This window comes from Podarcis gaigeae, assembly GCF_964106915.1.
Source record: "Podarcis gaigeae genome assembly, chromosome: 1".
NCBI lineage: Eukaryota > Metazoa > Chordata > Lepidosauria > Squamata > Lacertidae > Podarcis > Podarcis gaigeae.
Window position 1 is genome coordinate 104,452,721 of NC_139678.1, and position 17,462 is coordinate 104,470,182.

General features: G+C 42.2%; 1 protein-coding gene across 2 annotated transcripts in view; it reads left to right on the forward strand.

The window, feature by feature from the left end:
- Positions 1-17,462, forward strand: part of GALNT13 (polypeptide N-acetylgalactosaminyltransferase 13) — a 164,675-nt gene that overhangs the window by 66,003 nt on the left and 81,210 nt on the right. For both annotated transcript variants that reach the window (XM_083709486.1, XM_083709487.1), the window contains exons 4-6: positions 6,357-6,523; positions 9,200-9,407; positions 11,880-12,050. In XM_083709486.1, coding sequence (XP_083565612.1) covers positions 6,357-6,523; positions 9,200-9,407; positions 11,880-12,050 — 546 coding nt within the window. The remainder of the gene's footprint in view (positions 1-6,356; positions 6,524-9,199; positions 9,408-11,879; positions 12,051-17,462) is intronic.

The window sequence follows — 17,462 nt, forward strand, 5'->3', positions numbered from 1 at the left end:
ATTCTTGCGCAGAGGCAACTTTTGAAAAATTAATGCTCTATTTAGAGTTCTAAATCCCTAAGGAAAGCTTGATATTCAAGCCCACATTCTGAGTATGTCATTGTTATGAACAGTGACAGCTGAAGGTGTGAGTGAAGTCTCTTTGTTCTTGCAAACTGCAGACCTATTTATATTGTATAATATAACACGATAGAGACATTTTCAAGACACATTTCCCCATCTATCACCAGATAGATAGATATAGATTAGATAGATAGATAGATAGATAGATGATGATGATGATAGATAGATAGATAGATAGATATAGATAGATGATAGATAGATGATAGATAGATAGATAGATAGATAGATAGATAGATGATAGATAGATAGATGATAGATAGATAGATAGATAGATAGATAGATAGATAGATAGATAGATATAGATATAAGATTGGATATAGTGTATTTTGGTTCAGCAAAATTCAGCAAGGCAGTGTCAACAGAGTTGTTTTTAAAGTGTTACTTCTGGCTAAGTAGGGAGAAAATTATAAATTATTTGTTGGCGCAAATTACTGCTTTTGAGTAATATACAGAGGGATTTTTTATTACTGTACATTTGAAAATTTCATATCTGAAACAGTGCATCAACCTTCTATTATATACTGTAATAAACATTAACTCTAGTATCGAGTTACTGCTTGAAATAGATGGTTCATTCTGTAACGCTGCTCTAAGGAACATACAGCTGTGTCCAAAACCTTGAATGTTGCACACAAATATAAAAGGAGAAAACATGTAATTTACCAAACTGGCATCTGTGAGAATTTAAATTCGGATCTGCATTTCAAAATGCTTTGCATTCAGCTTTGCATTCTTGCAGTTTCCACAGCTGCTTCGATATGAATGAAATGCATATGGTTAGGATCTAAAGCATTGCATACAAACCACCCATCACATCAGCTTAGGTCCTCTACAGTGGCATTCCATGGGGGTGCAAGATTGCTCTGCTGCCCAAAGCAGAAAATGAAAGCTCCCATGTATGGGAGCACTTTGCATGCACTCCTGTACTTAGAAGAAAAGGAGGCTGCCTTACACTAAGTCAAGACTATTGCTCCATCTAGCAGATTGTTGGCTGCACTGGCTGGCAGTAGCTCTCCAGGATGTTAGCAGAAGACATTCCTAATTATACCTGGGAAGACAAGGTGATCTGTCTACCTGTCCAGTGTGTTTCTGAGGTGCTGTTTAAGGTCCTGACAACTTTAAGGTCCCTGTTCTCATTACTTTTTGTTCTTTATCTGGGATCAGACAGCTCTTCAAATATACAACTGTCCTCTGCAAAGCAGGACACATGAGCACCCACCTGTGACAGCTGGGGAATTGGGAGTAGGACCTTGGATACTGAATGGAAATGCAGGGCAGAACATTGGTCTATAAGATACACCAGGACTTTAAAGCCAATGCTTTGAATTGAGCCTGGAAACAAATAGGCAACCACTATAGATGATTAAACAAAATGAGTATAAAGTTCTAGAGTTGAAGATCTCCTTAGAAAACTCTTGAACCTTGTGCCCCCCTCCACAACTCTGATTTTTAAGTTCTTATAATTCCATGATGAATTTGGGTAGGATTACCCTAACCGCCCCCCAACTTTGAGGCATACTTAGTATTGTTGTTTCCTAGTTCTGCTGGATCTCTCAGCAGCGTTTGATACCATCGACCATGACATCCTTCTGGACCGTCTTGAGGGGCTGGGAGCTGGGGGCACTGTCATACAGTGGTTCTGCTCCTTTCTCCTGGGCCATGTTCAGAAAGTGGTGGAGGGGATGAGTGTTCAGACCCCTGGGCTCTCACTTGTGGGGTGGCTCAGGGTTCTGTCCTCTCCCCCATGCTTTTTAACATCTATATGCAGCCGCTGGGAGAGATCATCAGGGGGTTTGGGCTGGGTGTTTATCAGTATGCGGATGATACCCAGCTTTACCTCTCTTTCAAATCAGAACCAGTGAAGGCGTTGAAGGTCCTGTGTGAGTGTCTGGAGGCAGTTGGAGGTTTGATGGTGGCTAACAGATTGAGGTTGAATCCTGACAAGACAGAAGTACTGTTCTTGGGGGACAGGAGGCGGGCAGGTGTGGAGGATTTCCTGGTCCTGAATGGGGTAACTGTGCCCCTGAAGGACCAGGTGCGCAGCCTGGGAGTCATTTTGGACTCGCAGCTGTCCATGGAGGCACAGGTCAAATCTGTGTCCAGGGCAGCTGTTTACCAGCTCCATCTGGTATGCAGGCTGAGACCCTATCTGCCTGCAGACTGCCTCACCAGAGTGGTGCATGCTCTGGTTATCTCCCGCTTGGACTACTGCAATGTGCTCTATGTGGGGCTACCTTTGAAGGTGACCCGGAAACTACAACTAATCCAGAATGCGGCAGCTAGACTGGTGACTGGGAGTGGCCGCTGAGACCACAAAACACCAGTCTTAAAAGACCTACATTGGCTCCCAGTACGTTTCCAAGCACAATTCAAAGTATTGGTGCTGACCTTTAAAGCCCTAAACGGCCTCGGCCCAGTATACCTGAAGGAGCGTCTCCACCCCCATCGTTCTGCCCGTACACTGAGGTCCAGCGCCGAAGGCCTTCTGGCGGTTCCCTCATTGCGAGAAGCAAAGCTACAGGGAACCAGGCAGAGGGCGTTCTCGGTAGTAGCGCCCACCCTGTGGAACGCTCTCCCATCAGATGTCAAAGTGATCAACAATTACCTGACATTCAGAAGACATCTTAAGGCAGCCCTGTTCAGGGAAGTTTTTAATGTGTAATTTTAGTGTATTTTTGGTTTCTGTGGAAGCCGCCCAGAGTGGCTGGGGAAACCCAGCCAGATGGGCGGGGTACAAATAATAAATTGTTGTTGTTGTTGTTGTTGTTGTTGTTGTTATGGGGTTGGGGGTTGGAGAGGAGTAGGCTGTATGTTACAGCAGGTGTTAAAATTTAAGCAATGATTCAAATTCCTGGAGTAGCCAAGCTAGCTTCCTGGTGAGGTAATAGCCCAGGTAATGGGCCATTAAGGGAACAAAGAAAATGACTCATTGCTACACAGATAATGGTTAGGGCCCCCCTCCTCAACTGGTTGGTCGAAAAACAAAGAGAAGAGTGGAGTTATGTGAACTAGAAGCTGAAGAGTGGCTGGCTGGGAAATGAGAGAACCATGCCTGATTTCTGCTGGAACCCAAGGCTGCAGCTATGGGAGAAACAAAGGCCTTTTGGAGTGTTAATTCTTTGGACCCCTCCATTGCAGGCTGTGTGTGCGTGTGTGTGTGTGTGTGTAAGTAGACCATATATCATAAAGACACCACAGTCTCCACTGTACCTCATTTCCAAAAGCAAGCATGAGCCTGGAACCCCTGGAATCACCACCTGGAGATTGGGGTGGAATACAAGAATATACTACTATATGTGTCCCATATATGCAAAGACCACTTTTGGATAACACTGGCTTGTGCTTTCCACAAGTGACTGGTCTAATCAACACACATTTTAATAATAATTATTGCACCAGTCTTGTCGTAAGGCAAATTTTTCACTGTAAAACTTGTATCTGTTTTTCTTTCATTTCCTGAAATCTTAATTAAGAAGGAATGTCAACAATAATTTCAGATTTTGGTCACAGTCTTCTGGAGAGTTCTATACAAGTCCTGTTGGAATGAATGAAAATACCCTTCCTTTCCCCCTTTCCCCCTTCCTTTGAATGGAACTTTTGTACAGGAAAAATTCAAAGTATATTTTTTCATTGCTTTCGATTATAAATGCATCTTAACCAAGGGTGATTTTTGTTATCTGATCCCAAGTCAGAAAACTGTTAGTTATACTTAGCTCTTGAGTTGAGTATATTGTTGCCGAACAGGTACAGAATTCTGCAATCTCTTAATCGTGGCTAAGAAATTCGGAGTAAGCAGTGGGCATGTATTCCATTTCCCTCTTGCCTCTTGTTATAATCCTTACTTGGTTTGTTTGTCGGCTTAGTGTGAATTTGCACTGCTGCGATCGAGCATGGTTAATGCTGATCAAGGTTGCCACCATATTTGAATTAGGTTTACAGATCCTTTAGCTAAAAGCATCTGTGGAGATGTAACACCAAACTAGGGCTTGGCAAGGCTTACCGGGTATGGGCTGGATCACTCTCGCGTAGATCCTCCATAGGCTGTGCCAATGCAATGCAACGCTGGAAATCATGTCTGTGCATGTCCGTGGTCCCGGAAATCACTTCTGCGCATTCCCAGATGCTGAAAATTGCGCCTGCACAGAAGCAATTTCTGGAGCTGTGGAAGAGAGTCCCCAAGCCGCGCTTTGCCGGTTCAGTGCAGCACACAGGGACTCACTGAGTGGGCAGCTCGGTTCAGGGGCAACTCGTGGGCTGGTTAAATGGCCTCCGTGGGCCACAGGTTGGGGACCCCTGACCTAAACCCTACATTAAGGCAACAATATGGGGCTGGGGATAACACATGCCAAGGAGAGGAAGAGGGAGAGAGTACCTACGGGATTGGTAGCCTTATGCCTGCAGTGAATCTACATGGTAGGCAGTACAATGGTCACTCCTCTTCTTCTTTTTCACAGAAAGCAAGAAGGATTTTCCATTTACTGTAGTTGTATAAATTCTAACACTTGTGAAATAGTGGGAACTGGCCATTGTTTCAGAAGATTCATCAAGTCCTTTGATGACTGAATAGTAGCTTTGGTAGTTGTAAAACACAAAAGGCATCCAAATAATGAATGCATCAAGCTTTTTTATTTTACGCCATACTTTTTGATTGCTGCTGTTAACTTTCTTAATGTAGAACAATAAATAGTAACTGCTAAATTATCCCGTTACAATCCGTAAAGTCACCTAAGCCACTGTGTTTGTATTTGGTCCTAAATGATAACTGTTGCCTCTTAAATCGCCCGTAGTCACTGCAGTTTCTCATCTCGTCTGACTGCTTTGCTTCTATTCATGTGATGTATTATCTACCCTTGCATTGCTGAAATCAATACAATCCTGAAAGGGATAAAGCCACAGTGGAACAGTTTATGGTCACATAATTTGTACATAGCCAAAGGGAACAATAGTAAATAGGTATGTAGTGCACTCTGTTTTCATGTTATTGATCTTGGAAAGTGTGTTTTCATCACATTTAAACAGCTGTACTTACTTCATGCGTATTCATAAATCTACATTTGACAAATGCATGATTTCCAAAGGAAAACATTTCACTCACTAGAATACTGCCAGCAATCAAAATTATTGTAATGTCCCGAGGAAGATGAAAACAGGGTTTTCTTTTATTTGTTTGTTTACAGCGCCTGTAATTGTAGTCATGTTTCTTTTAATGTGGCATAGTTTTGAACAGGAAGAATAAATGGCACTGCTGTTTTAAGTATGCAATATAAAATGTAAAGGTGTTTTTATGGGTCAATATGTAAATCATCCTGGGGGAAATGCTTAGACACACCGGCGGAGGAAGAGGGGGGCGGGGGGAGTGCACTGCCCCCGGCACCACGACCCCGGTGGGGTGCCATCGCAGCTGCATGCCACACCCCCAGAACGTGCACCATGCCCCAGCGGGCAGCGCGCCACGCCCCCAGGAAGCGTGCCAGCCACGCCCCCACCTGCTCTCCGCCCCTGGTGCTGGAACATGAAGTTCCGCCACTGCTTAGACAGTAGCATCATATTTTTAGGTGCAAGTGCTGCATAGTATCAAAAGAACATTTTTGAGACCTGTAGCTAGACATATTGGGGTGGGAATGTTGGGTTTTCCCCGCCAGCAGAGACTCTACTGCTGTATCTCTGCCTCACCAGTTTAGCTGCTCATGATTTTTCAGTAGCAAGGATACTAAGCATAGATCAAGGAGATATTGTTTACATTTTGAGGAGGTTTAATAATCCAGCCATCGGTAAGATGTGGGAAGAAGAACAATGCTGAAATGCTGTTGTATTTGTGCATGTGAACATATAGATGTATGTGTGTGAGTGTAGGCATGTAAGGCTAAATGAGAAAAACCTTTTGATGTTTTGTTTTCTCTGTGTGTGCAGATGCTTGGTGCTGAGTTTATTATTTGCTGTTTTTAAAACATTGATTCTTGTTATTTTCAGTGTTTTGAGAGCAATGAAATGTCTTTAGAAGGTGGATTTCATGAGTCTTAATACTAATATCCCTGTTACCCACAGCATAGATTCATTTGTTACCAGCAGGAATCTTTCTTGCAGGTTTAGGGAGATTAATATTCTGCTTTCATTCTGCTTTCAGTGCAGCAACCTTGGGGCCTGGCTTCTGGAACCTGATTAACTTGTATGCCATTATTTAGTGCCATGGAATGAATTTCTGAATAAATCAACTTCCTTTTTGTCTTTGACAGATGCAAGACAAAAGTCTACCCTGATGAACTACCAAACACAAGTGTGGTCATAGTATTTCATAATGAAGCCTGGAGCACTCTGCTTCGTACTATTTACAGTGTTATAAATCGGTCTCCACACTATCTACTTTCTGAGATTATCTTGGTAGACGATGCCAGTGAAAGAGGTATGAGTGAACAGAAAACAAATTATGATAAGGAATAAATAATTTCAGAGTAATGTTGTGGCAAGGCGATAAGAATGTAAAATACTTTTTAAAAGAAAATGAAATCTGTTTACTCTGAAAATCTTGCATTACTGTTAATCCTAGGTTTTATGGGGACAATGGCTAGAGTGGTGAAAAATGTGTACTCAAGTCTATCAGATGCAGGTGGGATTCCCTTTTGCCTGCTCAGTGGTAGTGAGGGAAAGTATCACCATTGCATCTGGGCAATGTTGTGGAGTGTCCCTGTTCAGAGCAGGTTGGGGTTTGTTGAATGCTGACCCCTGGAGTGAGCCAGAGAGACCCACTGTAGCCCATGGTGAACACGTACTTTTACAGACAAAATGAACCATACCTGCTCTGTGTAGAGCTTCAATTTATAACTGGCAATTGCTTGTCAAGTTTATATGGATACTTTTCAGTGTGTGCATGCAGAGAATGTGGACAGAATACTTGCAGAAGTGAGGCCTGCCACATGCACACCCAGGCTTAGTAAATTTACCCAGTGGGACTTGCTCAGCAGGTAACAGATTGTTAATGCCACTCAGAAAAGGGGATTAACAGTTTTAAAAGATCTGTAGTAGGATAAATATTACAGAAACTCCTGCTATATCCTGCTGAGGTGAACTTTGGACCAGTTGACCCATAGCTGACCAGCTATAGGCTGGGCACTCCTTATGAGTGGCTGGGGAAACCCAGCCAGATGGGTGGGGTATAAATAATAAATTATTATTATTATTATTATTATTATTATTATTATTATGACTGACCATTCTCAAATGTACTATTTTGTGGGAGGGTTATGAATGATGTAGTAGTAAGCCTGGCTACAGGTTTTTCTGGATGAAATCAGTTATCTAGATCCTTTTCTAGGAATTCTGTCCTGTTTTCGTGATGCATACTAGGTATGCCTGTTCTTGTATGGTTCTCCTGGACCTCTCAACAGACTTCCCTCTAGGATGGGAAGAGGAATTCCCATTTTATGTGGTTTCCAAAGGTCTAAATTGTGTACAGGGCCAATGCCGCCAAAATGATTATTCTCAATCACTCAGGTCACCTAAGGCCTTACTATGCTCTGCAGTGTATTTGTGAGAGGAATTATATTGCTGTATAGGAAAGAATTACGGTACTCCTGAACTTTAGAATTCCTTCTTCCAGAAAACCTGCCCATGCACATTTTTCTTTTGGCCTTTTGGAACATGGTGAAAACTGTATTAAGAAGGCATTTGAAAATGTGGTAATTCCATCCGCTTCCATCTCATAGGATCATATTGCTTTTTGTTACATATCAAATATGGAATATTTATTGTTTGGCTTGGATGTCTTAATGACAGAAAGACAGAGTAGGAATGTTTTAATAGATAAATAGGATATATGTCAATACCTTTTGTTTTGGCCAAATACTTCTTTTATTAATTTTTCCTCTTCTGTTCTATCATAATGTCTTGCTCTTCCAAAGCAAGTGCTTTCAGCAGCCAGCAACTGTTTCTCTTTACATACATAAGGAAACATTATTATTTTGAAAAGTCAGTTGTTTCAAGTCTTCAAAAACCTATTAAGTGCTGCCAAAGATGGGCGGGGGAAGTAATTATGACCAGGAAAAGTATTTTCAAGTGCTCCAGTGTGAGTGAGAGGCATAATTCCTTGTAGCTCCCCCCCACACACCCAAAAAAAGACAGTAGCTATCTATTGTCTCACCATAAAAATATGACCATCATTTAGTTTGCTTCTTTATCAGAAGTGTTCTTTCTCATGCACTGGAAGGATTTTGGAGTCTCTTATGGACTTATGTGAGCCAGAGTATATTCTCTTTGTCTGTCTCTCATACAAGAAGCAGAGAAGGAGTCTGTATGTGTAGGATAAAGGTAAAGGTAAAGGTACCCCTGACTATTATGTCCAGTCACAGACGACTCTGGGGTTGCACACTCATCTCGCTCTATGGGCCGAGGGAGCCAGCGTTTGTCTGCAGACAGCTTCTGGGTCATGTGCCCAGCATGACTAAGCTGCTTCTGGCGAGCCATAGCAGTGCACGGAAATGCCATTTACCTTCCCACCAGAGAGGTACCTATTTATCTACTTACACTTTGACGTACTTTCGAACTGCTAGGTGGGCAGGAGCTGGGACCAAACAATGGGCACGCACCCCATCATGGGGTTTTGAACCACCAACCTTCTGATCGGCAAGCCCTAGGCTCTGTGGTTTAGACCACAGCGCCATCCGCGCCCCACTATGTGTAGGATACCCATACTATTTACACTGCACAGCTGCAAGACAGTTCCACTTGGTGCTCTTTTTCAGGCTGTTACCCCACATGTTTATTTTCAATGACCTATGAAACAAATAGTTGCTGTATTCACCTCAGCATTCACATACTGCTCTTTCTCTTTCTCTGCTGGCCTTATTTCCCTCCTTTATTCTGTGAATTGTCAATATGTCTCTCAGTAGCTTTTTGTTTCCTTCAGAATCTTTTGACCTTTGCAAATCCGTTTATTAGAGTGTTGCAAGGAAGTCATCCTTTGAGAAAGCAGTGTGTGGCATCTTAACAACACAATTCCTATCCTGTGTTCCTTTTGGTCTCCAGATTTCATTTGAACAAACACTTTGTTGTATCCCCCCCCCCCCTAATTTGCATTTGGCAGATTTTCTGAAGGTCCCATTAGAGAATTATGTGAAAAGTTTGCAAGTGCCAGTAAAAATCATTAGGATGGAACAGCGATCAGGACTCATCCGAGCTCGGCTTAGAGGAGCAGCAGCTTCCAAGGGCCAAGTCATAACTTTTCTGGATGCACACTGTGAATGCACTTTAGGCTGGCTGGAGCCCCTGCTGGCAAGAATCAAGGAAGACAGGTGAGAATTCAGAACTAATGCTGTATAGCTTTTGCACTGTGATAGCATCTACCAGGAGAGCTCTAATTAGAAGTAAGTTTATTATAAACTACTTCTTTCATAGTATTTCAGTTAGTTATGGGAAATGTCTTATTAGCTGATACTGAAAATATAAGTCTCAGCCAAGTCTTTTCTAGAACAAAAGTAGGCCCACACATTTTTTATTTGCTTCCATTGTTCAGCAGATTGGTCTAACGAGACATGTCCTCCTGATTAATGTGACAGATCTGATTGGCCCCATTGTTAATTATTTTATTTACGGATTTAGAAAATGTATACCTTACTTGTCACAATCCTGAAGGTAGTTACAACAATTCTCTCTCTCTCTCTCTCTCTCTCTCTCTCTCTCTCTCACACACACACACACACACACATCATAGTTTTTATGATGTGCAATAACTGTTGTTTTATCTTCACCCAGATTGGGGTTCAAAAATCCAATTGACAAATACAGTTGGGAATTATGAACCGGAAGAAAATAATAATGCTAACTCGCCCTAACTCACTACATATCATAGAGCATCGATCCTAAAATATCTAGCCCATAGCACAAAAAGTATTATCTCTCCAAAGAGTTATTGCAAAGAGGCAAGGTAATAGAAGCAGAGATAACAACAGAAAAGGCTAGCTTTATAATGAAATGCATACTAACGGGGGTGAATCCCCTGAACTAGTCAGAAGCCTTCAAAGCTAGAACTTTCTAGCACAGTTGAAACAACTTCCCTGTTAGTAGGCCCTGACCTTGGAGCACAGTAGAAACAGATAATCGGGTGCCTCAACCCAATGAGATCATTCCAACTGCTGAGAAGTAGCTTCTATCCCAAGGCCAGTTTTCATCCAGATCTTTTGCTACCCTTTCACTTCACCTTCACCAGCTACTCGGCTTCAAAACAATATTGCTTTCAGGTCATATATGCAGACTCTCCAAGTGTCCCTATTTTCCAGGGACATCCCTGATTTAGAGAAGCTGCCCTGGTTTCTGTTTGGATCCCGGAATGTCCCACTTTTCCTTAGGATGTCCCTATTTTCATTGGAGAAATGTTGGAGGGTAGGGAGTTATCCGGCCCCTGAGCCGTCTGAAGACAGTCCTGTATAGGGAAGTTTTTAAAAATGTTTTGTTATGTTTTTATATATGTTGGAAGCTGCCCAGAGTGGCTGGGGCAACCCAGTAAGATGTGTGGTGTGTAAATAGTAAAATTATCATTATGGAATGGGACGTCCCTATTTTCATCGGAGAAATGTTGGAGGGGATGTACATGGAGTCCATAATCCTTGGCTCCATCCAATCTCAATAATTTTTGGATCCAGCCTACAAAGCACAAATAACATTTCTCGCTGTTCTTCCTGTGGCTTCCTACTGTTAATTACATTGTCAGACTAATTTGTCATCCTTGTTTTCACTTTTACAGTTTGCATTATACACACACTATTTCTCTGGTTTGTATTCTTCTCATTAGGTTAAAGATGACAGAAATGTATGTTTCTGGTTGTTTTCTAGCTGATAGACCTGCACACACCAAAATTATTTCATTTTCTGTCCAGACCAATACAGCTGGAATTTAGACATTTATTGACCACCCATTAACAATGCCCTCTGGGCTGTTCACAGAAACTCCAAACAATAACGAAGTTGAAACATTAAAATCAATGCAATATCCACAGAAAAGCTGGCACAAGCAGCATAAAATCATTCTTGAATTAATGAGTTTAAAAGCCAGAGAAACAAATACCAATTTTATATTAAACTGATGGGGGGGGGGAATGGAAGCTGTACAGTTTGCTTTGTTAGCTGCACAGAACTATTCATCAGTAATATGTGAGCACAGCAGATTAATTTAAAGGTGGAGTGGAAAGCACATCATGTGGAGGAAGCTACGTGTGTTGGAATCCCATTGAACTCAAAGGAACATAGTAGTGCTTTAATGTGCTGTGGATAGTACGTATAGCATATGCACTTCAAAACAGCAGCCTTGTTCATGAGGGCTTTCTACCTTTAGAACATGCATAAGGAATCTGTAGCATTCCAACTCTCATCAACCCCAGCCAACATAGCCAGAGTTGAAGTATGGTGGGAGCTGCTGTCTCACAACATCTGGAGGACCACACATTATCCATTCCTGCTCTAGAAGCAAGGCTCTGTGTCTAAACTTCTAGCTGGACGACAAATCCTATGTCCAAATGGGTGCTTCATACATTGGTCATCTCCCTGTTCCAACTGCCATATATCCCTCTTCAAAGAAAGCAGTAATCAGTTCTTCCAAAAGGGGTGCACTGGGGGGGGCAGCAGCTGGATTTAACCATCTAAATTCCCTTTATTCTACCAAACGGATGATTATTGAGGGCTCTGGGAATAGTGCACATGTGTTTTTGGGGCCAGAGAGATTTCCTTGCATGGAAAATTACCTGCTTGCATATTTACTTTTTGTTTTATAGAAAGATTGTTGTTTGCCCAATTATTGATGTGATCAGCGATGACACTTTTGAGTATATGGCTGGGTCAGACATGACTTACGGAGGTTTTAACTGGAAACTTAATTTTCGTTGGTATCCTGTTCCCCAGAGAGAGATGGACAGAAGAAAAGGAGACAGAACATTGCCAGTGAGGTAAGAGGTAGGGACAAAGAATGTTTTTTGTTTTTATCACTTGTTGTGTATGTACAAGAAGTATCAGTCGGTGGACTTATGCCATTCAGGTTAGATTCATGCAAAAAGCATAATGTATCACATAGATTAGAAGAATACAAGATTTACTTCAATGTGATAGTCCATGAAGCACAATAAGAACCAAGAATATAGTTACGGTTGTCGTATGCTCTTGTCATTTTAAAGCTATTTTCTTTGAGCATTCTTGGAAAAGGGTAGAGTTCAACAGCAGAACACCTGCTTTGCATGCAGAAGACTCTAGGTTCAGTCCCTGGCATTTCTAAATTGAGCTGGGAAATAAATTATGGAGAGTAGCGTCCGCTGTGGTCAGTGTTGACGGAACTTTAATATGCCAATGTACTGTTTTAGTTAGCTGTTTCCTATGTTCTTGTATTAGAGGGACGCGGGTAGCGCTGTGGGTTGAACCACAGAGCCTAGGACTTGCCAATCAGAAGGTTGGCAGTTCGAATCCCTTCAACGGGGTGAGCTCCCGTTGCTCGGTCCCTGCTCCTGCCAACCTAGCAGTTCGAAAGCACGTCAAAGTACAAGTAGATAAATAGGTACCACTCTGGCGGGAAGGTAAACTGCGTTTCCGTGCGCTGCTCTGGTTTGCCAGAAGTGGCTTAGTCATGCTGGCCACATGACCCGGAAGCTTTACGCCGCCTCCCTCGGCCAATAGAGCAAGATGAGCATCGCAACCCCACGACTGAACCTAATGGTCAGGGGTCCCTTTACCTTTACTTTTTATGTTCTTGTATTTGAGGGTATGTTCTTTTTGCTAGTTTAAAAACAGGAACGTTAGGAAGAGGATATATTCCTTTAAGCAAACATAATCTGAAAGATACAGATTTTGAATGTATAAGTGTCTCCTGAGAATCTTAATAGATAGCCCTTTGCCTGACTCTGCAAGGAGTAAGTCCATTTGTGGAAAAAGGATTTTGTAATGTTTTTGCTGGTGGAGGAACCTGAAGGAGAATTTCTGAAGATGATTTCACAACATAAATTGGCTTGTAGGTGGTCCATCAGATACTCTGATCCCAAGCTGAGAAGCACTTTAAGGTCAGTAGCAGCACATTGAAAATGGACCGATAGCTAGTTCATATGTTGCAGCACTGGTGAGATGTGTTGCCCACTCATCCCCAAGTTAGCATTCTTATAGTTGAACACTGCAATGTTTGAACCATATACAATATATATATTGACCCAGCTGGAGAATTATAGTGCATAGATACTTGGGGCTAGGAATGATCCAGGTCAGGGCCACAATTGGGGGCAGAAAGTTAAATGCCATTACATACTCACTGCTGGGATTTTGATATTTGTCCAAAAACAACAACCCTGCACTTTAGGATGGAGCTCCATGATTAATGCCTTGTGTTGCTTGACCCATAACTACTGAGGGTTGCATTCATCCAACCTTTACTCAGCATTCACCTATTGAAACTGATGGCCATGACTAACTTAAATCCATTAATTTCAGTAGGTCTACTCTGTGTTAAAGTTAGTTGAATACTGTCCTGTGCTCCTACTCTAGCCACACTGGGGAAAGGGAAAAAGTAGTACATTATATTCCTTGGAGAGAGGGGAGAGGAAAGTGCTTGGTGAGCAGTCTTGAACTCAACCAGACCTGGATAAGACCTTTTATCTTTAATTGGCAGTCTTGCATAATCCCTAAAGTAATCAACTTCCAATTTTAAGGGATTTAATACATTCAGTATATGGCTGCCTCCATAAGCTTTCATTTTAAAAAAGCAATTTTTTAGTCCTCAACATTCCAGGGAATTTTTTTGAAAACATAACTACACTAAGAAGTCTGTAACCAAACCACAGCAAAATAACCCAAGGGTACTTAAAAACGTCTATATTTTCATCAAAATGATATGTGCTCATGGACCTGGCTAATGATTTTGAGTATTTGGGGCTGTCATCTCTGTGTTGTTATTGCCTTTTTAATGTTGACGTTTTTCAGTGAACTTCTGACAAGCATTGGAAAGAACGTAATTAGTCAAAGTATGGGTAACTTCAGTGTGCACTGAAAAAAGCTATTTAATCTGTGTAACCTGTGATCTGTAAGGAATTAATTAGATGTATATTTTTAAATGTGTTTGTGAATCCCGTTCTCCCCAGTTCAAGTAGTTTATTGTGACCTTCATTTGGAAGCAATTTTTGATCCCAGTTCCAATAGTTTCCCCAGAGTATGCATGCATATACCGGTACACAAACACACACAAGATGTTGGAAGGAAGGTGGGGTTACACAAATGTTCACTGACAAAAGGTGAAATTTGCATTTGAGCACATGTTGTGTACATGGACTGATAGGAGAGAAGAGAGGACTGGTAATTAAGGCTTTATCATACACCTTCAACTCTCTTAAAATTTCCCATCCTTGTGTTGTCTATTCATCAGTGATGGTGCATGAGGGGAAGATGGAGAGGGATTGGCACCTTACTGGCATTTGCCAGAATAAGGAAAGGCATTGGTGAATTCAGAGGTGAACTGGTGGTTTGGCAGCATCTGTGCCACCCAGAATACCAACTCACAGGTTTCCTGACCTTGCTAACAGTTCCCCATCCCAGCAAATGGAGTTCCACTTGTCTTCATGTGCTGCTGCTGATATTCATGAAAACTCATGGCTTTAGGTCATGGGTAGGCAAACTAAGGCCCGTGGGCCGGATCAGGCCCAATTGCCTTCTGGATCTGGCCCGCGGACGGTCCGGGAATTGCCACATGGATCGCCAGTGTGTGTGTTCTTTCCCTCTCCCTCATACAGCAGCGGTGGTGGTGCCTCCTCCCTCCCTCCTCCTGGCTTCTCCCTGCCCTGCCTAGAGGAGGAAGGGGACTTGGCTTTGTTGGTGCTAGCAGCAGCAGCAGCAGCAGCACTTGAGCAGCCGCCATTTGAAGCAGCCCCTCTCTGGAGATCTTTCGCGCGCTGTTCATCATCCCACCACCGCTGCCAGCCCCTGCTGCTCGCAAGACACAGGTAAGCAGCAAACCTAGGCTTGTGGTGCTCTTGCATCATCCCCCCCCCCAAAAAAAATATATTCCAGCCCCCCACAAGGTCTGAGGGGCAGTGGACCGGCTCCCTGCTGAAAACGTTTGCTGACCCCTGTTTTAGGTGGTCTGGAAGCCCCTGTAGGTCAGATTTAATAAAGACATACTGCAGCTAGTTTAACTGCACAAGTAACTGTTACTTGCATGTCCAGTGAACTCTGGATGGTGTCATTGTCTCTATGAATGAAAACCACTAGAGAGGAGACGTGGTCTTCCTCAAGTCTCCTCTTCCCATGTTACACACAGATTGCTTTCATGAGCAATTATTTGCACAGCTAAGCTCGCAGCAGTGATCCCTGCAATGGTTCTGTCAATCAGTCCCTAGCAGCTTAATATTGCAGTATTTTATACATTCCTAATTTGCAACAAGATGTGCTCAATTTTAAGAAGCACAGTTCTGGTTGTATATGCCCACTTGTGGAGACAATGAGTTATATCCAACGAAGTAATAAACAAAGTAGTCCAGTGGGTCTTTTCTGAGTATGACTATTGTTGGCTTTCACCCAATGAAATTCAGTTTCATTGGGGGGGGGAGGGGGAATCGTGCAGAAGTCGTCATTGCGTACCTTAGGAATAACAAGCAGCTGATTTGTCATCTTGTATTGTGAGATTATTAAGGAGCTGAAGCAATAGAAGTATCAGCCTTTGCTAGAGTTGCTATAATTTATGGCAAAGGTTAATTAATTCAGTGTCTGTACTGTAAAAGCCTGCAGGTAATTGTCATCTAAGATAGTTGTAAGAGAGAACTCTGAGTATAATCTGTTCCTTTGAAAGGAACTTGATATATAGAGCATTTATCATATCTGCTTTGAACAGAAGCTATGGGGAGTCATTTTAAAGAGTAATTAGTGGTACTTAATGTTGCAAACAAAGATTCAGAATTCAGTTCAAGCAAATTAAATGCTATTTCAAATTAAATTCAAGCCTATATGGTCCATTGCTATTTAACATCAATTTTGCCTTATCGTATTCTTCTTTACCTGGAAACAAAGTCTGCAGTCACTGAATCATGTACATTTTAAATAGCCTTATTATAGGCACTGGGCCTTCTCTGAAGGATGCTGCTTATTTTTTCCTGAAATAGCTGCAAAGCAGTCAATTGAAGAGTAAACAGAAGAGCCTTATCTCTACTTGCTCTGGTCAGAACCTGGGCATATATTACTGATTTAGAAGTCAGGGTTGCACAATCTCAGAGCATAATGTGAATGTGAAGGGGCATCTGTGGATATGTTCAATAAACGAGGTCAGTACCTGAAAAAAGTGCCTGTTTAGCAGATAGTATGGTTTCTTATTCAGCCCTGACATAAACCCATATTGTTTATAGACAGATGGACACTGGGCCTTACTGTCCATGGATTGTGGATAAAACATCATATTATTAACTTAGAAACCAAAAGGTGAGAATACTAGAAACTGAATCGCCCATTCTGATATAAAATGAATGCCACATCGATATCTCAGTGTAGTAACATTTTAAAATAGTTTCTCATTGTGAGTAAGCCATCCAGACAATGAGATGGTTCTTTCTGCCCTTTCAATATCTGTATGTCTGTCTTTCTCTTCCAGGATTCTATTTCCCCAGGCTTTCCATTTTCTCCCTTTCTCAACAGCAGTCATTGGCCTATTTTCTGTTTTCTTTTCTTTTTGGGGTTTCTAGCTCCTTAGCCAGGCATGGTTTATGGAAGCTATAAGGCATGTCTAAGAAGGCTCCCTGTTCCAGTTGAGCCTTGCTTGAGCATCACAGTTTTCCTGAGCTCTGGCATGTTCTTACATTCTGGTTCCTCCTTAGTCCTGATTCTGGCTTGCTCCTTTCTCCTCCCTCCTGTTTTGTGTTATGGCGCTGTCACTGTCTCCAGTCCTGGCTGGTTCCACATCTCTTAGTTCCAGGGTCACTTCAGGTTGCTGCCACTAGCCCAGCCCTTACAGGGCCACAGCAGATATCATCACCATCGTGATTTTGTTTGCATCCTACCTTTCCACAAAAAGAATCATGCTCAAAGCAGCTTACAGCAAAGAAACCAGGAGTAAATCTCAAAAAGTACTCAGAGGTAATAAGCCCAGCCTGGGAAATGCCTTCTGCTCTCTGAGAGTAATACAACCCTATATATTCAAAATGGCAAGTGAAGTAAAAACAAGCCCATCAAATTGCAGCATGTAAGTTCAGTTGCATCACCCTATGGTTATTGGCTGTGATGGTGTTGTAGAGCAGCAGAAATAAAATGAGCAGTTCCCTCTGCCTGACCACTGTCCTATCGGGACAGATACTGAAGGGCTTGAGGCATACTGTCAGAGCTCCAGTTTTGAGACTTCTTGTACCTTA